Here is a 24,299-nt window from a genome sequence, read left to right as displayed (position 1 = left end):
CACGTATTGTATAGGCTCATCGTGTGAAATTAAAACCATCCCATCACCAACCCAAATTTTAAGATTATGTATCCATTTTCAAAAAATTAAATTTATTCAGAACTTTGAATCACCACAATGTATTTATGTATTTTTAAAAAAATTCTTTTTATTCAGTATATTTCCATATCTCTTTCTATCGCCACCAATTAGATGATTGTTCAAGTGGTGCTTCCTCCCCGAAAGGTAAGGTAAGGATAAAAGGCTTGATTTTAGTTCCAAAATGGAGGTATAAAACCTTATCTAGACTTTACCAACCATGTTAAGGATTTAAATATTGGAACTACTAGTATTTACATAAAGACTATCTAACCACCTCATCCAACTCAATTGCTTAAAAAAATTTGTAGATTTCGTTTCGTATATCCAACAAAGTGTGTTTCAAAGTTTCCTAACTACACATCATAAATTCCGGGCAGGTGGTCTCATTATTCATTTGAACAGCGAACATATTGCTCCATTTATTTGTAAGGTGTCGAGTGGAAATGATTTATACACACACTAGACCTTATAGGTGGATGGAGAGTTGACACAGATGCATAACGGGCACAGAAGAAAGTTTATGGCACATGCGATAAATATACTTCTGATTCAAAAAGGGATAAAAAAGAATATAATACAATTAATAAATGTATAGTCCTTCCCTTCCCAAAAATAAAATAAAATAATCATCCTCACGATCAGGTACACCGACCAATAACCATCCTTTAAAACCCATCCATCGTCTTAAAGAATCAATAAAGAACGCCAAACTAAAAGATCCAGGTTTAGTTCAGATGAGGAGATTTTAAGAACACCATAAAAATGACATTTTGAACAATAATAAATAATTACAAAGAAATTGGCGATGCTAATAGATCAAAACAGCTTTACAACCTCTGGTTTTCTTGGGTATTCTCAACTAAACCTTCCACTATCATATGGACTAAGATGCCCTTGGATAGTTGTCTCGTTTATCAATTCGGTTAACGGCAATCCATTGAATCAAAGGAGTCTGCAAACCCTGCAGGTTTAGAGGAGATGCTTGATTGGGTTTGTGAGATGGAAATGTCATTAAATATTGAGGAAGTGCCTTCGTTGGCTTGCCACCTTCGTAGAGCTTGAGGAAGGCTCATATGAAGGTCACCGCCAGAGCCGTCTTCCTCTTCTTCATCATGGCTAGTAGGTTTCCATTGCTCCACAAGAGGAACCAAGACGTTCACTGCATGACCCATATCCGGCCTTTGGTATGGTTCGCGAGCAGTGCAATGGCCTGCCAGCTCGGCCACTGTATATATGCTTCCCATGGTTTCCTCATCTGGATTGAGAATTTGATCAATTGCCTTTGGAATGTTTTCCTTGTTAATTAGTACCCTACGGAACCATGTCACCAAGTGAGACCTTTCATCTGGCACAGTATCATCCAATGCCTTTCTACCGGTGATAAGTTCCATCAGAACTACTCCAAATGCATAAACATCCACTTTGGTTGTCACTCTTCCAGTAGCTGGTAAGAAACAGAGTAACATTAAATATAATCAAACAAATAGACTAGCACTAATCAAATGCCATCTAATCACATTCAATGCAACATTTTAGGAAGTTTTATGCTTGCAAAAGTCTTGATGCTAAATGGATAAAAACAACACCGATCAAAATAACAGTTTTAACAAAAGATGTTTCAATGCACCGATCCAACAAGGAAATGGGATAGAATGATAAATTCCACAACAGTGATTAGTTGCGACAGAGAACTACCACCTAAGCCCATGACAATATACAGCAATCAAAGATTTAATGCAACCAGAGTATTCATCACATCGTAAAGGATAATTGAGAGTCAGACTCTGGTAAACTGTCTAAAAATGGCTCGACATATCTTTTGAGGCATCAACCACCAAGAACTATGCAGCAAAACCCCCACCCAACTCAACAAAACACGTGAAAAGAGCAAAATATAACATTGCAAAGAAATAGCCACAAAGAATTTTGAAGTAGCCATGTATCTAGGAATTGAGTATCAATTATTTTCCCTTCAACTCTTTCTACTTTTTTTTTGTATGTGAGCGATTACTCTGGTGAACTACTTAAATTTGCTGAACACCGAAGCATGATATTGAAGTAATAACCAACAGCTATAACCACCAAATACGAGCATATAAAATATGAACTTCAAAATTAAGGCACAATTGTACAAAACTAAAATCAAAGGCTTTCTGTACCTGCATACTCAGGTGCAAGATATCCAAATGTTCCAGCCAACCGTGTCTCAACAGAATACTTCCCATCTGGTGCATTTTTAACCAACCCAAAATCAGCAACCTTTGCTCTCATGTCATCGCCTAGTAGTATGTTTGAGGGTTTTAAGTCTCTATGAATGAAGCTTTGCTGAGCTAAACTGTGCAAGTATTCCACCCCCCGCGCTACATCCAAAGCTATTACTACCCTTTGCTTCCAAGTCAAAGGAGCATACCCATGCTCCTGCCACTCAAACAGGTGCTGTGTTAATGTACCTTGAGGCATATACTCATACACCAAAAGCCTTTCATTGCCATTGATGCAATACCCTAGAAGAGCAACCAAATGTCTATGCCTAACTTTACTAAGAAGTGCAATCTCTGCTTCGAACTCTTTCTGACCTTTGTTCCCCATTGCAACAGATTCCATCCTCTTAACAGCAATTTTTGTTCCATCATGCAACACCCCCTTATAAACTACTCCAAACCCTCCCCTGCCTAAAATGTTCTCCTCGCTGAAATTATTCGTCACTTGTCGAAGAACTTGGATAGAAAATGTTGGACCATCTAAAGCATGAAGGTCACTGCGATCACCACTGCTCTGGCTTTGCAACTCAACTGGAACACCACCATATCCATTAGAAACATGGACAGCATCAAGTTTAAAGCCTCCTTTCCCATTTTCATGACCTTTAACCCTACTGAACTTCCCCTGCAGCTTGTTGACAAAACACTTCCAAGACACAAACAACACCACTGCAATAAAAAACAACACAATAACAACTATACCAGCAATCCAACCTGGCGACACCGAAGAATTACCCTTTGAGGATTCACCACCACTTCCACCGGTCGAAGACCCAGAAGGAGTAGTTCCACTTGGTCCACCTCCAGGACTAAGGGGTTTCCCAAGCAAAGCATTTCCCGCAGTCACCAACTTCACCTTTGGTGGGAACTTAGGAACCAATCCAGAGAGGTTGTTGTCAGACACATCAAGAGTCTGAAGCTGAGGCAAAGTGATCAAACTATCAGGTATAGAACCGATCAAATTATTGCCATTGAGAAACAAAGTCCTCAAGTCAGTCAAATTGGCAAATGCAGGGGAGATGGTACCCTGCAAACCCTGTTTCTCGAAATTGACAGTAATAATCTTTCCGGCAGCACACACAACATAGTTCCAACCATCACACGGATCATTCCCCTTCCACGACTCTGCCAACCGAATTGGATACCCGAATGCCTCGGCAATCTGCAGCAAAACCATCACCCTGGGATCACAATTCCCAGGAGTATCAAGACAAAAACTATTAATCCCATCGAGAGTAACATTCACACCTTTCCCAAACACGGGCACAGGCCCCTGAAGCTCATTATTATCCAGAGAAACTTTCTTCAAACTAGGAAGACTTGTCAATGAAGCGGGAACCACACCAGTTAACTGGTTATCCCTGAGCTGCAAGTCAGACAAAGCCGTGCATTGCGATAAATCCGGTATGGAACCGGTGAACTGGTTCTTATTGAGCCAGGACTGGTTTAATGCAGACATGTTGGAGAGGACGAGGAGGGTACCGGACAAGCCGGCGGCCTGGTTGTTGAGCCAGAGCGTTTCGAGATTGTTGGCGGCGGAGAAAGAGGAGGGTAAATTGCCGGTGAGGTTGTTGTAAGAGAGGCGAAGGTGTTGAAGGGAAGGGAATTTGTCGAAAATGTCCGGCAAGGGACCGGTGAGGGATACGGTGGCGAGGTCGAGGTCGATTAGGTTAGAGGAGGAAGTGAGGTCGGTGGGGAAGGACCAGGGTTGGAGAGCAGGGTTGGAGCCGAGGCTGAGGGTTTGGAGGGAGGTTAGGGAGGCGAAAGCGGTGGGGGACACGGAGGAGAAGTTGTTGCGGTTTAAGTAGACGGTTTGGAGGAAAGAAAGGTTGGAGAGAGAAGGGAGGGTGCCGGTGAGGGAATTGTCTTGGAGGGAGAGAGTGCGGAGTTGAGAGAGGGAATTGAGATCCGAGGGGAGTGTTCCGGTGAGGGAATGCGAAGCGAGGCTTATGCTGGTCACGTGGCTGGATGAATCGCATTGGATACCCTTCCATTGGCAGAATGGGGTTGTTTCAGACCAGCCCGAGGGCGGTGGAGTGAGGGATTTGAGAAAATTCGACATCACCGCGGCGTCATCGGCGGTTACTAGGGGGATCGTGAGGAGAAGGAAGAGAGAAAGTAGGGTTTTGGGGAGAGACATTAGGGTTGGGAGAAGTGTTTGTGTGAGAGAGAGAGAGAGAGAGGTGTTGAACTTGGGTTGGTGGGAAGTGTTATGGAGAAGAGAGGGAAGAAGGTTTGTAGAAGACAGTAGTAGCAAAGCTGTAGTAAAAGAACGGAACACGAAGAGATGGATGAGGCAGTGTTTTTTGTTTTTGCTGAGAAGACGCTGTCGTGTCATACTTTGAAATCTACTTTAACCTATAAAAAATCAAATAATTACATGGGCTAAACACAAAACAGCCTGCGTGCTAGCCAAGTTTTGGTTACTGACTTTATTAGATTGGTTTACAGTGGCGTATGATAAAATAAAAACTCAAATATATTTTTTTCTACAATTTTGTTTTTTTATTTTGTTTTTAAAAAAAATATAAAATATAATTATTTTATTCTTCATTCATAAGACAGGATAAATAATAATTTAAACAATAAAAAAATTACAAAGATAAAAATAAAAAATACTGATTTAAAGAAATCAAAAACATATTTAAACCTAAAAAATAATTTATAATGTTGTACTACTGGATACAAATTTTCAAGAAATTAATATTATATTTTTTACCAATATGTTAATTTATTAATTTTTGTTTAAAATATTAATGGAAGGAATTGAATCCATTACCTTTTCCTCCACTTTTTCCCCTTCACTCATTCCTTTTTTTTAATTGACTATATATGATAATGCAAGGTTTATTGTTTTCACTGTTTTTTATTTTTAAAAATAAAAATAATATTAAAAATTTATAATACATACAAATTTTGTTTAAACAACTAAATTAGATTAAAATGTTGGTTGTTAACTGATGAAAATTTGATTTAATAATAACATATTTCCTTTTTTTAATATATTTAACAGCTTTCTTAAGTTGGTATATTAATATGAATTATTTTTAAAAAAAAGTGAACTTTTAATGCAAGAAAGAGTCTCCCCTTTGTAGTGATAAAAAAAAAACTGATTGGGTGAAAAATAGGTGAGCTATGGACAAAAAAGAAAATTGATCTTTTGATACAAGAAAGAGTCTTTCTTTGGTTTTTCGCTGGATATAATATTTATGTGTGCTGCCAAAATATATATATATATATATATATATATATATATATATATATATATATATATATATATATATATATATATGTATGTATATATGTGTGTCGTACATGTTTATTTCAATGTGAAAAATATGTTACGAAATGAAATTATTATTTTTTTTAATTAATTATAAATTATTTATTTCAAACAATATTTAAAAATAATATATCTATTTTGGTAAATGAAAAATAAAATGTGAATTTGTTTATTAAGATTAACATATTAATTGTTGAAAAAATAAAATATATTAACATTTGTAATTTGTTTGAAAAAATTTATCAAACACTTACACCCTATTTGATTTGTTAAAAATATGATATTAGACAAGATAAAAAATAAGATAGGATAAAGATAAATGACAAAATGTTTTTTATCTTATATATTATTCAACAAATAATGAACAATACAAATAAAATAATAAAAAATTATTAAAATACCTAATATTAATTATGTTAATATGATTTACATCAAATTAAATCTGTTTACCAAAATAAAACGAGAGAAATTAGAATTAAAAATTTGATGTTTCCTTTTTAAAAGAATTACATTGTTAAGTTAATATTTTTGGTTATTAAAGAAATATCAATATTGATATATATACTATTTTAATATTTTATATTTGAAACAAAAAGTTATCCGTGATTTTTTGAATAATAAAAAAAAATTTTACCATATCCTAATATGTTCCATATGTATTATAGTTTTTTGCGAATCAAACAAAACTCTTAAAGTTTGTTTGGTGGTAAGAAATGGACCAGATGAGAATCATGCATTGATAGAATATGATAATTATCATATTTTGATATAATTTATTATTTATTGTGGCCATAGGATAGTGCTTATCCTAGCTATCATGTTAAGCTTTATATTAGTACTTCAACAAAAGAAATGTTAAGCTTTATATTAATTTTTATTTTTTTTTGGTTATAATTTTCATAAAAAGTTTTGTTGTTCCTTCTTTTTAAGATTTTTCATTTTAATGTGTTGTAAATTTTGATATATGGTTTAAGATACTCATTCAGTTAAATAAATATTATTTTGCTATTTATCTCTTAAAATATTTTCTCTTTCTTATAATGTTAGTACGTATTTTTCTATTGCTAACTTCTATAAATCATTTTTTGAATTAATTCTCCATAGATTGATATACAACTTCAATTCTTTTTTATTTATTTTTTAAAGATTGAAAATGAATTGATTTTCAAATATTCATTTTTTTTTATAGAAATCGGGAATATGTATATGACCTCACTTTTTATTTATTATAGACTTATCGTCAATTTTTTTAGACAATTGTTTTTTATCTCATCACCTGATTTCACTTTTATTTCATTTATGCTTCCTTCATTTTCTATTGAGATTTATTATTTTTCACATCTTTTTTTTTTCAATTTCCATATATTCCCCCCTATATATGTATTGTCTCATGGTCCACTTGTTTCCTCCTAGCCTTTAATAACTTAGTGGATATATTGGATTAAGATTTGAAAAGATTTTAAAATAATTTTTATATAAAAAAGTCTTATGGTATTCAATTAAAACATTTAAGATTTTTTAAGAAAAATAATAAAATTTGGTGGTATTCAATTATAATTTTTTATAACTTATAAAAAAGTCTTTTAATATTTAAAAATATACAAATTTTGATGCATTATTTTTTAAGAATGATTTGGATGAATTTCATCTAATTTTTTAATATAAAACATCAATTAAACAACCCCACACTTTTCTATTGAATGATTTGAATGATTTTTCTCTTTTTTTTTTCTATTGATTACCACACTTTTTTTTTTCTTTTATCACACATATCTTTTTATCTATTTAATGTTCATCAAGATGCAAGCACCATATATATTTCTCTTATTCTTTTGAAATAAAAAATGTCAAATATATGTCTCCCCTCTACACTTTTTTCTTTGTTTTTTAAATTAAATTAATGTTTATCTTATGTGTCAAGACTAATCATGTTTTTTTTCTTATGATGAGTTTTAGTGATTATGTTTATAACTTGCTCAATATAATATTTTCATAAATGTTACTCTTAATTTCATTATCCACATGACTTAATAACTGTCGTACCAATTTCACACTCTTATTACTCTTTTTTAGTATATATTTATTATTGCATTCCATAACATGTCATTATATTTATTATGAAATAATTAGACTAATTAAAAAAATCAGAAAATCAATGTATAATTTTAAATTTATTGTTCAAATTCAAAAGTAAGAATGAGAAGATATTATTGCATGAAAGGTTAATATAGGAGAATATAAAGTTAGAATCAATATGTTATTGAAAGATTAAAAAAATTGTTTTGATTTTACTTTTTTTATCCAAATCTCATTATTTTTTGTTATTTTCTTCATTAATTATTGTAATTTTGAATGTGATTTTAAAAATTCATATAATTCTTTTAAATTTTATAAATTTTTTTAAAAAAATTTAAGTCTTTTAAATTCTTATCATATAAATTTATTAAAATTAAAACTATTATAAAAATTTTGTAAAAAAATATAATAAGTCATAATACTTCTACATAATTTTTAAAATTCATATAACCTTTTATATTAAAATAATCTTTTAAAATTCTAATCCAATATATTCCTTTAGCCTCCTTTAATAGTATTTTACTTCTCGGACGGTGTTCAGCTTAAACATCCTCAACATTGCTGACAAAACCTTGTCAAAAATTGTAAGACGAGTAGTATCCTAACTAGCTGTAATAAATTTGGATCAAATTGCAAAATTATATCGTACAATCAAGGATTGAGATGCTGGTATATATATAAGCTGGAAGAAATTGCTAATTCCCAGAATCAAGGAATGAGTTGCTGCTGTAATAATTAATGCCACATAATCTGTTATTATTCTAATTCATTGTATATTATTGTACAGCTACGTACACAGAAATGTCTTGCTTGACCGCACGACCGAGTTCAGCCTCAAGTTGCCTTTAGTTTGACACCAGCTCAATGAAAGCAGTTTTGTGCTTCCTTCATTACAAGGATTAATGCGATGTTGAGCTTTCCACCTAGCTAGCAAATTCTCTCATTTTCTCCTCTTGTTTCCACTAAAGCTTCCATGTCCTTCGATCAATTTCTGGTTTGATTTAGAAATAACTGATCACTTAACAGAACCCAAATCTGCCGGTGGATTATATATATATCCTTCTTTCACTCAGCTAGTATTAAGAAAAAACTACCCTCAATCAAGTAGGGAAACTTTCTGAAAAAATTGCTTGACATAGAGAATGGATACTTTTTGAAAAGATTGCTGACAATCCTACAGACATGTCCACCTTTAACTCTTCTTGAAGATCAAAAGAGTGAAAACTTCAAGCTAATATCATTAAACAAACCCTACACGGGAGGGAACCCATAAAGTAGCTCAACAGTTAATGTATGAAATGTAACATGCAAAAAAAAAAAAATTGAGTTGATTATTGTTGAATTAGTCTGGGACTTTAAGTTAGGTTTTGTTTAGGTACGAAGAAATTTTAATTTTGTTCGACAACCAAGTAAATATGTATAGTGACTCAAGCACAAATTAAAAAAAAAAAAAGATAAGCCAAGAGATCATGAGATTAAGAAACTAGCTAGGTTACTTAGTACTTACCCTATAAAAATCAAAAGTATAACTGAAAAATTGGACTACTGGAATGACAAGCTCCTGCTTCCGCAATTGAATACATTGGGTGATTTCTCAAAAAAAAAAAAAAACTACATTTGCTGATGATTCTTTGCCCAACGATTTAAAAAATTTAATTTGTACCGCTAAGTGTCTCACTAGAGCTTTTAAGATGATTATAAATACATATTTGTGGTTTTGGAATTATTGTCATCAAGAATCCATGCACATACTGTTGTATATTTTGATTGACATTTCAACAGGTTTAATACCTGTGATTAAATAATTTAGAAAATATTTTTTAAAAATAATTTATTGCTCATAAAAAGAAATAATTATCTTAGACTTAATCTTGTTGACTTTTAGACGGAGTCTCATCTAATTCTTAACTTAGTCTCAAGTGACTTTCATTATAAATATAACTTTTCAAAAGGTTTTTAAATATTAATCTCTCCAGATCCTCTCATTTTTCTTTGTGTGAGTTTCTGAATTAGTCTCACTAAAAATTTATTAGGATGGGTTTATTAATATACTATTGAGGACTTGCTTATTTATTACGTAAATAAATCTTTAAGAATACTTTGAATTCACGTGTCTCAAACTTAATTTATTAATGTTTATATATGTTCATAGATCATAATTTATGAATTTGTGATTTGTGATTGATCATAATTGTGATAATGTACGGGCGGTGTGAACAACACATATATTGCCTTGCCTTAAAAATTGCGGACCAATCATAGGCATAAAAAACATGCGAGAATTCCTTGGAAAAAAAAAAAAAACATGCGAGAAAAACTCGTACATATATGTACCACAAAGCTCCAACGTAATTGTTAGGCGCCGCGCACTCACACGTACGCTTTACTCCAATAGGCCATTAAGGGTAGGGATTCATTGATTGATATATCGATCTTCTTTCCTGCGCATCTTTCAACTGTTGAGTCATGCATCAAATGATTGGTTCATATTTTTGGTTTTTAAAACTCCAACTAATCCGACCTGTATAATTCTTAAATAATTTTAGTAATTTTAATGCAAATCTACGATTATAAAATGAATTAAGTTGTATTTAGTTCATCAAGCTAAGATTTTTTTAAACAAGAAATATAAATTGTTTGACAACTTTTGTTTCTTGTATCTTAAAAAAGATTACTCAATAGAGAGCGAGGAGATAAATGGGGAAGAGAGAAAAGAAAATCATTTTTAAAAAAAATTACTCGATTTTTTGTTTTAAATTATCATTTTTTGTTATTAAAATTAAGGTAATTAGTAGGTTTTCAATTAAGAGATTTCTTTTTACAAAATATGTTTCATCTAAGTTCCCATTTCTAAGAAGAAGAAAAATTCAGAAACCGAAAAAAAAATAGATTAAATACTATATAAAAATATACTCTTTTCCTTCCTTTTTAATTGTGGAACTTTTTTTAAAAAAATATTTTTAGTTATTTATCAAATGGCATTAACTATTTTTTTGTCAAATACATGCTTACATTTCACCTAATTTTTATTTAATTTACATGTGATGGAAAGTGTAGAAATGAAAATGAGTAAAATGAGAAATTTCATAATTAATTATCTTTTGAGGATCAAGAAAAAATGATTATATTTCTTGATTTTTATATAAATTTTTTTAAAATACAAATAAAAAGAAAGGAAGGGAGTATAAAGCAACAATGTAATAATAATCTTTATCAAAATATTTATCTTTTCCTGACGAATTGGGCAACATATTGGACAGTTATATGGCATCCACCATCTAACGTGACAACAACTCATTTTTTAGCAACACGCACATGTTATTATTGAAGATATTCCATTTTCGCACATTTTTATTAACTGACTTATAATTTCTTAATTTTTTCAGTTCATCTTTCAATGTTTGAAGCCATGCATCATAAGCATACAATAACACATTACAGCTTACTACTAGCTAGTTAGAGACGAACTTAATTAATATTCACCCACATGTGTATGCATAAATTTTTGTCTAACATCATCCACAAATGCCCTCAGATTCTTCTCTGAAGAGCCACCTTCTTTCGCAGCATCCCTAGCCAAAACCTTCCATTTCTTAGCATTCTTTCTAAATTCACTTGCTCTGTCACCACTCCCCATCACCACATCCAAACATGCCTCAATTTCCTTTCCTTCAACTATCCCATTTGCGTTCACGTGATGATCCACTCTCACCCCTATCTTCCACACATCTTCTATGAGCTTCGCATTGGTCATCTGATCAGTCCACTGAGGAAACGCCACCATTGGAACCCCAGAAACAAGGCTTTCCATGGTCGAATTCCACCCACAGTGTGTTAAAAAACAACCCACAGAAGAATGCGAAAGAACCTCCACCTGAGAACACCATGTCACTATCTTCCCCCACTTCTCCAATTCCTCTCTGAAACAACAAAGCTCCTCCTCCTCTTCTTTTTTTCCATTAATTACCTTTTCTCTAACGACCCACAAAAATGGACGTCCACAATCTAATAACCCACGTGCAATTTCCTCCATTTGTCTCTTAGAAAGCTCAAAGTAGCTACCAAATGAAACGTAAACCACCGAATCCTCTTCCTTTGAGTCAAGCCATTCAACGTAATCATTTGAGACTTGAAAAATGTCCCCACCAAACGAAGTATCAGTTGGGTCATTCCCGTCCAAGAACGCAGAAGGAATCAACGGCCCGATGGGGATCATGTTGATCTTATCAATGGCCCTCAACGCTTCTTCTTCCAAAGCTTCAAAGGTGTTCACAAGCACCGTTGGGTTGGTTTCTAGGTCAAGTTGTTTAATCTGATTCTCAAACGACGGGAGAGTAAAAGAAAACACACTCGGTTTCCACAGCAACAAAAACGACGGAACGTCGCGTGGCGAAAGCGAAAACGACAATCCCGGAAGCACAATGTTCTCTTTGGTTTCGTCGTTGATGAAATCGGCGTAGCCGTGAAAGAAGTGATAAAGAATATCCAAAACCGTGGCGGGTTCGATCCAGAGCAACGCCGTGGGGAGGTAGAATTGGCGCGCCACGTCAGCAACCCAGGGAAGGAGGAGGGTGTAGAGCAGGCAAGTGAAAGGGCGGCCCTCGCTGGCGCTGGAGAGGATGAGATTGGAGAGTAAGTCGGAGGTGCGGTGTTTGAGTTGGGACTCGTAGAGAAAGAAGTCCGAGTCGGTGGCGTGGAGGGCGTCGAAGCCGGCGTCGTAGCCGTCGGAGAAGGGGAGGAAGGAGAGGCCGGGGATGGTGGGTTTGTTGGAGATGCGGCGGTAAACGTGGAGAGTGAGGAGAATGGTGACGTGCGCGCCCATGGCGATGAGACGCTTGGCGAGTTGGAGGGCAGGGTTTATGTGACTCTGGGCAGGGTAGGTCACGAGGAGGAAGCGTTGGAGAACCATGAGCTACTTAAACAATGGATTCAAATGCACTCTTCACTCTTTAGTAGGGGTTGGCTTCTTATAATAATTTTAAAGTAATTGAGATTTAGAAATAATTTGATTTAATTAGGAAAATATGAGTTTAAAAGGGATGAAAGAAAAATGGTGGGATTTTTTTTGTGTGTGTGGAAAGAAAATAGTGGTTCAAATAAAGGAAGGTGAAAAAGAGGAAAAAAAACCTTTAACTATATAATGCATAAAAATGTGTTCTTCAATTATTTTGAAATATACTCTCAAATGATTTCTAACAAAAACTTTATCTTTTTATTATTTTTTATAACCAATATTAAGAGCAATGGTTAACATCAGCACCGGTTGAGTCAAGTGGAAGAGATTAATTTTTCACTAAGTGATGAATCAATGTTTGAATATTCATTTAAAGGGGTGACATTTAGTGTCCTAATGTACATTAGGCCTTTGAAAGAGAAGACTTGTGGGGGAAAAACATTAATTAACAAGATCCTTAATATTAATAAAATTTTAAATGCATTTCTTAATTAATGTCATTAACTCATTGCTTTATTTTAATAGCATTTGAAAATAAATTAAAGTGGCCGGTACAATATTTTTAATGAAAAATTAATAATGAATGAGCAAGTTCTTTTAACTATTTTAAAAATGAGGTTAATTGCTAGTACTACGCATTATTAGTCTAATATTTTTTACATTATCAAACAATCATAACATATTGGCATCAAAAATAAAACAAATCATATTAGAAGAAAAATATATATTTTGTGTGTGTTTACTGTCCAAAACCAAAATTTGTTAAAAGGATAAAAGAAAAATGATGGATTTTTTTTTGTGTGTAGAAAGAAAATAGTGGTTAAAATAGAGGAAGTGAAAAAAGGAAAAAAAAAACACTTTAACTATATAATGCATAAAAATGTATTCTTCAATTATTTTAAAATATACTCGCAAATGATTTCTAACAAAAACTTTATCTTTCTAGTATTTTTTTTATAATCAATGTACTAAGAGCAATGATTAACATCGATACAGGTTAGGTTGAGTAAAAGAGATTAGTTTTTCACTACATGATGAATCAATATTTGAATGTTCTTTTGAAGTGGTGACATTTAGCGTCCTAGTGTACCTTCAGGATTACCCGCAGACTTGTGGGGAAAAAAACATTAATTAATAAGATCCTTAATATTAATAAATTTTTAAATGCATTTCTTAATTAATATTTCATTAACTCATTGTTTTATTTTAATGGCATTTGAAAATAAATTAAAGTGGCCGGTACAATACTTTTAATGAATATTTAATAATAAATTAGCAAATTCTTCTAACTATTTAAAAACGAGGTTAATTGATACTAGCACATATTATTAGTGTAACATTTTTTACACGAACAATCAAGTACGTTGGCACGTGAAATAAAACAAAATTAGGAGAAAAATATACGAAAATTTATCACTACTTAGTTCCTGTTGGATTATTTTGTAATAATACTATGATAAAATAAATCACAATTAATGGTATATGTAATTTTTAATCCGAACTTTTTAAATATGTGATATTTTGTAATTGATGGGCTGTGTAAAATATATTTACACTATTAGTATATACCAGTTAAATCTTTAACAATTTTAATATTGAATAGAGTAAGTTTTATATGTCATGTAAAAAAAAAGTCTTATATTTTTTATTTATAGAAAATGCTTTAGTTTTAATTATATATTTTTTAATTTTCTTTTTTAGTCAATATCTTAATACTTGCTAACGCATCTTCCACATTTTAAATATAAAATTAAATATATAAAACATTAAATCGTATAATTGCTTTTTGTATAATCTATTATAATTATAATATAATAAATTAAACATGAATTAATAGATTAATCATTAACATTAATGATGAAGGGTTTGGATCATTTTTTAATAAAATAATTATTTTTTATGTATTTTTTTCTTAAAAATAGAAAAATGTCTTGTTAATAAATAAATCATATTTACTTCTTAAAAAATATTTTTTAGAATTTTTTTTTAAGTTTAAACAAAGTAACCTTTTATATTCAAACTTTCATTTTGTCAATCTATGCAAAAAAAAAAAATCAATGTGGTTTTAGTACGAATTATTTTAAATATTGATTTTGTAATGACAAGGACAAAAAGAGATCCAAAAAGAATTCTTCATGGACTAATTAAATGTGGTCATTCAAAGCTAAATTTTGTATAATTATAAGAATAAAATGATTAATTTTTCCTTAATACAAAATTGTTTAAAAATTTGTATATTTTATTAAAAAAATATAAAATATTAGAACGAGGTAGGACTACTAATATATATATATATAACTCAAAAATATATTCTCTTAAAAAAATCAAATCAATATTCAAAATTCATTAGGTCTAATTTTTTTAAGTAAAATGCATAAAAAATAATTTTGAAACAGACTTTTTTTTACAGGTTGAAACAGGCTTAATTAGTGCAACAAGTAGGTTCATTAGCATTCCTAAATAATGATAGCGATTACATGCATCTCACTTGTTCAAATAAACATGAGTATTGATATTTTAACACTTTTATTTTACAAAGGCAAGAAGACAATATGAAGTATAATATTTTTCAAAAGAAAATTAATATAAATTTTTATGAAATACATAATACCATAACAAAAAAAAAATCTAAACTATCTAAGTTACTACAAATTACAATTAGGTCGAGTTGTATGTTAATGGCACTGATTTATTACATGTGTTTCGTACTGTAGGAGTGGAAAGATAACTATAAAAAATATAAAGCAATAAGATTAGTAATAATTTAGTCTCTTCCTACATCCATTTAAAAGAAATTAATTATCTTTTGGATGCAACATCTATATGGGGACAAATTTTTTATTATCAAATATAACAAGTAAAAAAGTTATCTAGGGGGCACAATTGTCCTAATTCCTGCATCTGTCTTTGATAATAATATTTATATTTTTTTCTCGTTAGGTGTCTTTTTTTTATTGATAGAAATAAAAAATAATATCAAAATTTATAACAGGTGCTCATCTTATTTGATGAGCTAAATATTCTTGATTTCTTGTTAGGTGTCTAATATTTGGGAGTCTATTTATCTTTTTTAGGTGAGCATTTGATACAAACCACTTATCAATAAGATTGAATAATTTGATTATTTTAAAAAAAAACATAATTAAATAAAAGTAATTTTAAGGAGTATACCAGATTAAATAGAGATATAATTATGAATAAAAAATATACATTTAAACTTAAAATAATACTATCTCTTAAAACAATAATAATTTAATTGTTCTAAATAATAAAAATCTTAAACATAGAATCAATTGATTGGAAAAAGAAAAAGAAGCAGAAAAAGAATAATTTAGCATGGAAGAACTGAGAACACGGGAATCCAAGTCAATTATTTGGCAAACACGTGCATTGATTATCGATTCTGCAACGTCATGGCATCAAGAAATCTGAAGGACCACCTTCCTTGGCTGCCTCCCTGGCCAAACCCTTCCATTTCTTTACATTCATTCTCAACTCTCCACTCCCCATCACCTCTTCCGAACACTTTTTAATCTCTTTCTCCTTCTACTTTCCCATCCTCATGATCCACCCTCACCCCTATCTTCCACACATTTTCTATCAGTTTAGCATTTGTCTTTTGGTACGACCACTGAGGAAACACCACCATGGGCACCCCCGAAACCTAGCTCTCCATGGTCGAATTCCAACCACAGTGCGTCACAAAACAACCCACTGAACCTCCACCTGAGAACAACACTTCACCAACTTCCCCTTCTCTTCCAACTCCTCTCAAACACACCTCCTCCCCTTCTTCTTCCTCTTTCACTCTAATCACCCACAAGAATGGAAAACCAGAATCTAACAAAGCACTTGCAATTTCCTCCGTTTGTCTCTTAGACAACACAAAGTAGCTCCCAAATGAAATGTAAACCACGGACTTGTCTTCCTTTGAGTCAAGCCACTCAACGTAACCATTTGAAACCGGTAACAAGTCACCACCCAAGGAAGTATCTTCGGGGTCCTTTCCATCCAAGAATTATATATATATATATATATATGAGTACAAATAAAGTATATGTGAACTCATCATTTAGTCTTATCATTTTATTTACTACTTGTATAAATTAAATAGATATGCTTGTCAAGGAGAGCCAACAAACATGCACGATATATAGAAACTATATTCAAATTTTAGTGCAATTATAATGCATCATATGTGCTTGCTTGGATCTTGTGTTTAACTTCAACAAATATGCACGATAGAAACTAGATTCAAATTTTAGGTTCCATAGTATTTTTACATGAAATTATTTAAGTGTCTGATATAATCATACATGTTATTTTTATTATTTATGGGGTTTAATTTAATTTTACAAAAAAAAAGGTATTACAATGTACAAATATTCACTAGTTGCATATTCAATCTTAAAATTTATTTGAAAATTCATCAATCAGCTTGTTTGGATTTTGTGTTTAGCTATCATATATAGCAACTAAAATATATTTTAATTTGTGTGTATGTTTTATTTCATAGTTAATTATAAATTGACTTACGTGATGCTATAACTAAGGTATGACCTTCCAAGTTATTAATTAGTGTATATGGAATTAAAGTATTTATTTGATAGTTATTTGAAATGATATTTTATAAATATGTGTGAATTGGTTATCATCCTTTAGGAAGTAGTGACAATTTATGTTTTATTTTGAGAATTGAATATGTACGAGACACCTTCATTTGGGATGGAGATGAAGTTATAGATACCTCCATCTAGGATGAAGAAGAGATTTTGAATACTTTCATATATGATAAGAAAAGCAGTGAGACGTTACTGCATGAATATGAACTCATAGACCATTTGAAGAATCTGAGACTCACACTAATTCTGAGAACCAAAGAGTTAAATCTAGTGACTCTGGAAATCACAACATATGTTAGTGATAATTGTTTGTTCAAGAATTGAATGCAGTGAAGTGTTGATGTTTATTTACTTGAATATTTTTTGTTTTGTTGTGTGAATAAATTTGTGATCATTTTATAACTATATATATGTATGTGTGCATTTAATTTATTGTTGCGAATATCATGGTTGAATTTTTTTATTATTATCTGTTGCAACCTACCCTTCGACGGGAGGGGTGAGGCGAGACTCAAGGATGCGTCTTCCAAAAAGAAAAACACGCGGGAGTCGCCACCAACGTTTATTCGAGGAAAACGTTAGAAAAACCAAAAAGGGGGATATGCGAATTTTGAAAATAAGGGTACGGGAGTTATTTACGAGCGAAAAAGGTATTAACACCCCACGTGTTCGTCACAGGGGATGACAACCTTTAATCGAATGTGCAAAAACGTGACTTCAATATTACTTATTTTCCCTTTTTATGCTTCTTTATTTTTTCGGGTCGACAAAGGCGTTGCCCTTGCTCCTACGTATCCTCAAGTGCGATGAGAAACTCAGACCTACATAGTTCTTAAAACAAGAAAATTGCGTGTCGAGTTGATTTTAAACTTTTGAAAAATTCATTCGAACCAACAAAAATAAAAGAGACCATTAAGGCCTTGGACCTTGAACGGATTTAAGTGAATTTTGCGGATAAAAAGCTCGGTTACATGTTGATTTTAACTTGATTTCACTTATTAAACTTCAAACTAATTAAAAGATGTTTGGTGACGTAAATGACCGGTCAAAACTCACTTTACCAAAAGAAAATAGATTACAAATAGTAGAAGAATGAGATGAAGATGCATGAATCGACAAAGAAGACCCTTATGGGTGCATAGATTGAATTGAAATACTTAAAATAAATACTAACCGGATGACGAACGAAGAACGATGTGAAAATCGATTACGATCGTGATTCGGTAGCACCTCGACCTTGTTTTTCCTTTATTTCTTCTTCTTTTCTTCAAATTTCACTAAATCCTTTCAATATCTGAAGGCTGAACCCTTTCTTTCAGCCCCTCATGCCTATTTATAGGAAATGAGGGGACTTAGTTGATCTGGAGCTCACCCAAGCGAGTTGTTGCTTCAACCTGAAGTAACCTTGCTCGTCCAGACGAGCTAGTTACTTCACCCCTAAACTATTTAGGGGCCTAGGTGAGCCAGAGACTAGCCTGAGCGAGTCAGGGGTCTGAAAAAGCCTTAAAATGATCCTTTTGTCCTTCCATTTGGGCATTTTTTGCATTCTTTACTGAAATGTCGAATAATCTTCCGTCTTACACAACAACTGGTGTCGAACAATTCAATTTGACAATGGAGAATCAAAACGTTGACGAATGATAGTCCTAGTACGAAATTAGGATATGACATTATTAAGAGAATTAAAAACTTACTTTTTTGTTACTTTAACTTTGTAAATGTTTATATTTAAGAATAAAATTATTTATTTATATAATTAAATATTTATTATAATACTTGACATATTTTCAACCATTGAAATTTTTAGATTTTTATTTTATACATTTTTCTCACTTAACGTAGAGCGTTACATATACTTTTTTAATGTTTTGATGATGTAACATACTATTTAATCTCGTGATTATAATGCAAAAGCATTAGCTAGCTAGCATTTGAACGCAATTCTTTCAGGTAACTTATAGTTATAAGTTCTAATTAAACATAATTTATTTCAAAGTTCAAGACAATGCTATATTTAACTATTTATGAAGGTTATCATACTAAGGTAAAACGTCTTTTTATGTTTTAACAGGAAGCAAGAATAAATGTATTTTTTTCTTGGATGGAGAAAGAATAATAGGCCATGCATCTCTTCGTAATGGAATGATCTTACACCATCAATTTTTACTGAGATCCAACATGTTGTGGCCAGGGAAGTTGTTAAGGTGAAATAAAATAGAATGAAAGGCAAATATTTGAATTAAATTATTTGTTAGGTAAGGTTTCTCTAAGAATAAAATAACTAAAATTTAAGTTCTAGGTTTACCAATAAAAAATATTTTTTTATTAGTTTTTATAAAAAAAAAGTCTCATATTTTGACAAAAATATCATATATGATGTCAAAAAGGCCAAAAGGTTTTTTTTAAACTAATTTTTAGGTTTCCTTTATCATTGAGTCAGCTTCTATGTAAGGTACGAGAAAAAAAAGATGGTTACTAAAAATACTATTTTGACCTTGTACATGATATTTTACTAATTCTATGATTTGGCTATTTCATCAGTAAACTCTATTATGAACCATAAAACAAAAATAAACAAAAAGGGGGGAGGGGAGCATATGTACCAAAAGAAGACCACAAGCGAGCTTAAAAAAAGAAGCATGCCCTATGATGGTAAGATTGTTCCATGCAGTGATTGGCAAGGAAACCAGAAAGCATGCAAGCTTTGGAAATATGAATAGGGAAACCAGATCCAGATGCATTGATTGCATATATTGGTGACAAAAAATGTTAGGCAAATTAAGTAGCGAATCCCGTTTGGATAGTGACAAGTATGTGCCAACTACCAACGTAAGATGTTAATTAGAGTTTTACATGAAACTACGAATAATCTATACCTACTGCAGGACTATGAGGGACGGAAAATTAAACCTCAGTGTGCAGGGTGTGGAAATGCTATTAAGCGTGAGATTTTGCAATTATGACTTTTGTTGCGTGTTTACAAATTTTCTTATTCTGATTTGTGCCATTATTTTCTATAAGCAATTATGTTCAGCTTGGGACTTGAACATAGCTTAATGGCCTTCATGTATAAACAATATATGATAACAAAATTAAAAGAAAAAAAAAAAAACAACTTCCAGCTAGGCACCAAAAGATTGTAATGGAGCTTTGAAGAGCATAAATTATTGCGTTATCAGTATAAGATGGACGATTGTGTTGAATTTATGCACTAAACTGCAGAATCACTATTTTTTTGATTGAAATGGCCTTTATGGACGATTAAGTGATGATATTATGATTGAAAATTAGCGATAATCACGACCTCATCATATTTAGAAAAGGAAAAGTTGCCCTTTTCCATTAGCTGTTTGTCATCACTTAACTGCAGAATCACTATTTTTTTGGTAACCAATTGATCTCCTCAGCGGATGTTTTTCATCTACATAAAGATTAAATTTTTGGCCACTACTTAAGAGAAAATATATATATCAATTATAACACAAAATTACTACTCATGGAGTCATGGCTCATTTAGATATTTTTAAATTTCAAACTAATATAGAAGAAATTTCACTTGATTCTCAGTCATGCAAATGCAATAATAGAAAAGAAAAATGAAACGGACAGGAAAATTCAGAAACGGAAAAGCTGATGTGACAGCCATATGGTCAAACTTCAACATCATCTAAAAAAGCCCTTAGATTCTTATCCGAAGAGCCACCTTCCTTGACAGCTTCCCTGGCCAGTCCCCTCCACTTTTCTGCATTGTTTCTCAATTCTTGTCCTTTCTCTCCACTCCCCATCACCTCTTCCAAACACCGCCTAATTTCTTCATTTTCTACTATGCCATCCTCATTCACCTGTTTATCCACTCTCACCCCTGTCTTCCACACATCTTCTATTAGCTTCGCATTAGTCTTCTGTTCCACCCACTGAGGAAATGCCACCATAGGAACCCCAGATGCCAAGCTTTCCATGGTTGAATTCCAACCACAGTGTGTAACAAAACAACCCACAGAACCATGTGAAAGAACCTCCACTTGAGAACACCAGTTTACTATCTTCCCCTTCTGTTCCAATTCCTCTATGCAGCTCAGCTCCTCTTTTCCTTCCACTTGTGACTTATTTTCTTTTTCTTTAATGACCCACAGGAAAGGACTTCCACAATCTAATAGCGCACGTGCAAGTTCCTCCATTTGCGTCTTAGGCAACACGCAAAGGCTACCAAACGAGACATAAACCACCGACATCTCTGGCTTCGAGTCCAACCATTCGCTGCAACCATTAGAGAGGCGGAAGATGTCACCGCCAAATGAAGTATCATTAGTATCTTTCCCATCCAAGAAAGCCGAGGGAATCAACGGCCCGATTGGGATCATGTTGAACTTATCAACGGCTCTGAGAGCCTCCGCTTCCAAGGCTTCGAAGGTGTTGACAAGTATTCTGGGCTTTGTCTCCACGTCAAGATCATAAAACATCTTTTCAAACATTGGGACAATGAAAGAGTCAATAGTAGGGTTTGAACCCAATAAAAAAGAGGGTAGGTCCCGTGGTGCAAGCAACAATGGCAATCCTGGTAATTCAATGAAACACGAGGGGTCTTTGATTTTGTCTTTGATGTATTCACCGTGTTCGTGAAAGTAGTAATAGAAGATGTCGAGTATCGTAGCTGGTTGAGTCCACAGCATCGCTGTTGGGAGGTGAAACTCACGCGCCACCTCAGCGACCCAAGACAAGAGTGTGGTGTAGACCAAACAAGTGAAAGGATGACCCTCTTGAGCGTTGGAGAGTATGAGATTGGTGACGAACTCGGAGCCGCGGCGCTTGAACACGGAGGCGTGGAGGGAGAAATCGGAGGAGGTGAAACCGTCGTCGTAGCCGTCGGAGAAGGGGAGAAAGGAGAGGTGAGGGAGGGTGGGTTTGTTGGTGATGCGACGGTGCATGTGGACGGTGGTGGAAACAGTGACGTGTGCGCCTAAACTAACGAGTCTCTTAGCGAGTTGGAATGCGGGGTGTATGTGGCCTTGTGCGGGGTACAGTATGAGGAGGAAGCGGTGGCGGAACATGGTGATGCTTGATTTGGATTGTGTCGTGTGTACTTGCAGTTGCTTATTAATGGAGTCTCAGTTGGATATATACCATGCAATGTGCAACTTGTCATGGTTGATTTTATTATCTTGTGAATTGCTTAAGATTTGTTATGAATGTGACGTTTGAGGTGACGAATATCCGTGGGACTTCATTTTGGTCCAGACTTGTTATGTGGGTGGTCATCTTTACACGCCGCACATCTCACTAGTCTTTCCTTAGCATATACTACTAGTAATTAACACTGATAAATGAAAAGGAAAGAAAGAGAGATGAAAGAATATACTAGAATGAATGGATTCTACATTATTAAACATAATTAATTAAAATTTCAATACATATTAATCTAATAATAATTTTTCAAAACATGTTGAGTGTTCACCCCCATTTTAGGGTGAAAAGAGAAGAGAGATGGAGAGAGAAATAAAAATAAAAATAGAGAGAATGTAATAAATATGATATGTTATATGATAGGGGAAAAAATGAAATAAGATGCAAGTGAATTATAAGAAAATGAGATGTATAAATATTAAGACTCTAATTTTTTCAAAAATTGATTAGAGACTATCATAAATATATGATATAGTCTTGTTAGACACTGCATGGTAGCATTGATGCAATACTGCCACACAGGAGAAGAATATAGAGCTAGCAAGAACAACAACTCTGGTTGCCACAAGAATCACGACATTCTGCGGTGCGGAAAATTTCGAGCTGGTTGTGTCGGGATTGGAGGTGGTGCCTAGGGAGGCTAACGTTGTTGCTGACCTGTTGGCGAAATACCGTTTTATTTTATTTTTTCAAGAAAGATTTTTCTAAATACACCATAACAAAACTCTGATGCAACCAATGCTTCTGAGTTCTGATGCTGTGGTCTGGCAGAGGCCACCAGTTTTTGTGCAGAGGGAGTGGCAGTGTGATCTGCCTTAATTTAGTAGTACGTGTAGTTTTTTTGGTTGTCCCTTGTCTTTCTTTTCCTCATGTAACTAAAAAAAAACTTCATGGTTAAAAAATTTTCAAAACGAGATGGACCATTAATTAACTGGATATAAGAGGGTATTTATGGCGAGTTGATTTGGTTGGGAGAATTCGATCCAGGACTGATCAGGTATAGTAGTATGTCTTGATTTAATTCAAAATAAAAGATAAATTTTACTTTATTTTTTTTAATTTAAAAGTTTTGGGACTGTTATTGAAAAAATGATTTTCTCTTTTTTAATATAGAGTATCTAAATTCGTTTAATTATAGACTGAAAATCAGCAGAAAAAACTATTAAAAATATATTTTTTGAATATCATTTTATTTTAAGAAATATTTTTCCAAATACAGTCACAACTCTTAACTCTTGATATCATACCAATTCTCAGTTAAAAAATGGTTGATGGACGGAAAAGTTAGTCGGACTTGGTAGACATGATTTAGTTATGTGTTGCATTTATGCAACTCACTGAATTATAGACACGACTTTATACATAAGATAAAAATAACACTCAAAAAGGGTAAATAATTAGCTAGAATAACAGCACGTGCTCTAACAAAACTAATTGGAAAGGAAGAAAAGTCAATCATGTTAAAATTACCTTTTGGGAAGATTCCAAAAGATGCATTTGATATTTAAAAACTACTGACAAATAAAAAATACATTATTAGTAAGAAAATTTAACTCAATTAATTAAATAAAATAAATGATTATCATAAATTTTTTAATATTATATTCAATTTCTACATATAAAAAAAGTTTTTCCATGATTCTATTCGACCTTAACAATATTATTTAATTCAATAAAAAACCTAAGGTACAAACAAAATCAAAATCAAAATTACCTCACCATATATATCTCTTTAAAACGTTTATTAGCTTTTTTTTCTTTAATATTTCTCTCTCTCTCGATTTATAAACACCTCTCACAGTGTCCAAAGAACATCTTCCAAAAAAAATTATGGAGTGCTC

General features: G+C 32.6%; 3 protein-coding genes across 3 annotated transcripts; all 3 read right to left on the bottom strand.

Moving 5' to 3' along the window:
- Positions 1-597: 597 nt before the first annotated feature.
- Positions 598-4,519, bottom strand: RHG4 (receptor-like kinase RHG4). Its single transcript, NM_001249781.3, has 2 exons — positions 2,241-4,519; positions 598-1,525 (listed from the first exon to the last, which is right to left on the bottom strand). Exons 1-2 carry the CDS (start codon positions 4,480-4,482, stop codon positions 1,005-1,007), a joined length of 2,763 nt encoding a protein of 920 aa, NP_001236710.3. The 5' UTR covers positions 4,483-4,519; the 3' UTR covers positions 598-1,004.
- Positions 4,520-10,893: 6,374 nt separating this feature from the next.
- Positions 10,894-12,610, bottom strand: LOC100775910 (phloretin 4'-O-glucosyltransferase). Its single transcript, XM_014778869.3, has one exon. The coding sequence runs from the start codon at positions 12,608-12,610 to the stop codon at positions 11,174-11,176; it is 1,437 nt and encodes a 478-aa protein (XP_014634355.1). The 3' UTR covers positions 10,894-11,173.
- Positions 12,611-20,795: 8,185 nt separating this feature from the next.
- On the bottom strand, positions 20,796-22,586 carry LOC100783761 (phloretin 4'-O-glucosyltransferase). The gene has a single exon (XM_003531164.5). The coding sequence runs from the start codon at positions 22,323-22,325 to the stop codon at positions 20,928-20,930; it is 1,398 nt and encodes a 465-aa protein (XP_003531212.1). The 5' UTR covers positions 22,326-22,586; the 3' UTR covers positions 20,796-20,927.
- Between the last annotated feature and the right edge of the window lie 1,713 nt (positions 22,587-24,299).

The sequence above is a fragment of the Glycine max genome, chromosome 8, assembly GCF_000004515.6.
Source record: "Glycine max cultivar Williams 82 chromosome 8, Glycine_max_v4.0, whole genome shotgun sequence".
In the NCBI taxonomy this organism is placed as follows: Eukaryota; Viridiplantae; Streptophyta; class Magnoliopsida; order Fabales; family Fabaceae; genus Glycine; species Glycine max.
Note: the sequence above shows the minus strand (reverse complement) of the source record. Positions and strands in the feature narration are given on the sequence as shown.